Source organism: Poecilia reticulata, linkage group LG6 (genome assembly GCF_000633615.1).
Source record: "Poecilia reticulata strain Guanapo linkage group LG6, Guppy_female_1.0+MT, whole genome shotgun sequence".
NCBI lineage: Eukaryota > Metazoa > Chordata > Actinopteri > Cyprinodontiformes > Poeciliidae > Poecilia > Poecilia reticulata.
The window spans coordinates 19,839,287-19,842,421 of NC_024336.1; the positions used below are offsets into that span (position 1 = coordinate 19,839,287).

The 3,135-nt window shown below is 36.8% G+C and overlaps 1 protein-coding gene across 1 annotated transcript in view; it reads left to right on the forward strand.

Moving 5' to 3' along the window:
- Positions 1–218: 218 nt before the first annotated feature.
- The window catches only part of LOC103466246 (uncharacterized), a 38,420-nt gene continuing 35,503 nt past the window's right edge, over positions 219–3,135 (forward strand). Inside the window, exon 1 of the mRNA XM_008411703.1 lies at positions 219–327. Within this exon, the coding sequence (XP_008409925.1) occupies positions 282–327 (46 nt within the window). The 5' untranslated portion in view covers positions 219–281. The remainder of the gene's footprint in view (positions 328–3,135) is intronic.

A 3,135-nucleotide genomic window follows, 5' to 3' on the forward strand; every position in this document is an offset into this window, starting at 1 on the left:
TATATTCGGCTCTGTATTCCTGCTGTATCTGTTTTCCYTACTTGTTTTAGTCTGTCTTGTGTGCTCAACCAAACCCAGTAACAAAAAACATCCAGTATAAATCTGTAGTATTTTAACATAATTTTCTTAAATGCATGCAAACACATATTGGCAATTTCCAGTAATATTTCTTAACCCCCATTTCGCTCTCCTCCAAACACATTTCCTTCTGCAGGGCCCGCTACACTGTACTGGTTTCTGCACTGTGGAAAACTGAGGTCCAGGACTGGGAGCTTAAATGCATGAATAGCTTGCTGCTGGATGAGAGCCACCATGAACCCGAAACAGGTAAAGTGGGAAAAAAAAGACATGCTAACACTGCGTGTTTGTTCCCAGAACAAAAAGGACCATTTGAACCCTGTGCTGTTTATCAAACGCTGGTATCTTATTGAGGATAATTCACTTTAGCTTTGTTGTTTCACTGCCAGTTTTCTCACTCTGCAAGTGGTTGCCTTAATAATTCATTTTTACTAATCAAAAAACATGTTAAAGTTGATAAAAAAAAATCCATCCAGCTTTAAAAATATCAATTGCTTGTTATAAAAGTTATATTTCCAACAACTGAATTGATGAATATGAAATGGCTAGCATATACAAGTGAATAACCAATACTCTAGAAATAAACTTTTCTGGTTTTGATTATATAAATGTATACATTTTTTTTAAAAGCTGCTCAAGGAAGCAGACTTTTTATAAAAGTGAATTCTTCAGAAAACCAGACATAAAATTCCTGTGTAAAAAAAAAATAAAAATAAAAAGGAAGAATCTCATGTGCACATGTGTGTACAAGAGAGTCTGAGAGTGTAACTGGAAAGATCAAAGGAGCTGATGTCTTTTGAAGCTTGTTCAGATATCACCCACACACAATCTGGAAACCCCTCACCACCGGAGTCTGATCCTCTCTAAAGACACGTTGGAATGCAAGTGTCTTATGAACGTGCATGTGAAAGCACGCTGTGCACAGATGCTTCTGTGTGTGTGTGTGTGGGTGTGTGTGTGTGTGTGTGTGTGTGTGTGTGGGTGCGTGTGCGCGTGCGTGTGTGTGTTGGTGCATCCTGACAGGCTGAGAAAAGGCTAATAGATGAGTCACATGTTGGTGACTGCAGGGTATTAGTCTTGCTTGTGTGTTGCTTTCTTTTATTTGCTGAGCCTTAAAACTGAGAGCCCACAAACGGTTTGGTGTCTGGCTTCTCTTTAGGAAAACCAGACACTTTCCTAAAGAGACCAAAAATGCCGAAATCTACAGATCTTAATACATTTTAATGGCTCAAAACCATTTTTTTACGCTCTTGGATTGTAAATTCAATTCAATAAAACTTTATTCATCCCAATGAGGCAGTGAAAAAGATGCCGAGAGCAACAGCAGCACATTCAAAAACAGACATGGCCACATAAAAGCATCATGGAAAAAAAAAAAGATAAATTGCTGCACATATAAATGATGAAGGTTAGCATGCGGATATCTGGGTTTGCGTGTTTGAAACAATAAATGTGTTTGAAAAAGAACAAAAAAACCTCTACTGTGAGTGTGTGCGAGTGTGATNTGCTTGTGTGTTGCTTTCTTTTATTTGCTGAGCCTTAAAACTGAGAGCCCACAAACGGTTTGGTGTCTGGCTTCTCTTTAGGAAAACCAGACACTTTCCTAAAGAGACCAAAAATGCCGAAATCTACAGATCTTAATACATTTTAATGGCTCAAAACCATTTTTTTACGCTCTTGGATTGTAAATTCAATTCAATAAAACTTTATTCATCCCAATGAGGCAGTGAAAAAGATGCCGAGAGCAACAGCAGCACATTCAAAAACAGACATGGCCACATAAAAGCATCATGGAAAAAAAAAAAAGATAAATTGCTGCACATATAAATGATGAAGGTTAGCATGCGGATATCTGGGTTTGCGTGTTTGAAACAATAAATGTGTTTGAAAAAGAACAAAAAAACCTCTACTGTGAGTGTGTGCGAGTGTGATCGTTTTATACTGGAGATAATCCATCCCCATCACCGTGTGCGTATATGTGTGTGTGTATATATATATATATATATATATATATGATTATATATATGTGTGTGTGTGTCTGTGAATCGAGATGAGTCATCCTTATTTTCTGGCCTGTCAGACTGTCTAGCCCCCAAGACAGCTGGGAAAATTGAGCTGATTCATTTGGTGCCTACTGAGGCTGTTTTACTGCTTTCTCTCTCTCTATCAGATTTTCACTCACTCCCTCTATATTTTATCATTTTCAAATTAAATTCTATCTGAGTGGTTTTTATTACCTCATCAGTTCAGGTTACCAGCATTCGGTGGTCCTTTTTCTTTAATCTCCACATTGGAGCATTTTTAATGAGATTGCACAGAAATGTTGAAACTTTCCTCAGGGAAATGTCTGAAATGCAGAAATGCAAACACTAAGTCCTGTTTTTAGCATCAAAAAGCAACATTGTCCATAATGAGAGATGAGTGTGAAGATTTTACAGTTCTTTTTTTAAAAAAAACATTACTGTAAGGTTGCTTAAATGATCTGAGAGAAAAAAAAAGTCCTMTGTCAAGACCTGTATGTGAGGTCCTCTCAATACGTCACATTGTTTAATCTTGTCATGCTACRCTGCGTCTGAAGCGGCATCAAATGGTGGGAAAGAATTTCCTCTCCTTGCTTTTGAACATGAGTAGCTTATGCTGAACCTTTTGAACATTTTTGTTGTTTCTTTTAACTACAAGGCTGCTGAATCATCAAATAAAAACACAATCACGATGATTTGACAAAGACACCRGTTTTGAATTTTACTCTTTTATTGCACTTAACAGGGAAGTGCAATATTTGTGCAATATTGCACTTATTTTTAGTTTTAGCAAAAACTAAAAAAATATTTTAGTTTTTGTTAAAATATTTGTTGTTTTTCTGAATAACATGTTTTATAGTGTAGTTAATTATTGTCTTCCTAAAAAGAAGAAACATGGAATATTAGCTTCTCCCATAAATGTAACACTTTCTTCTAGAGATGTGCCGATCGATTGGCCACCGATCATAATGGTGTGTGATCGCCGATCACGGTCTCTTGTTGCCGATCACACAAACTGATCACCTGCATCTCATTT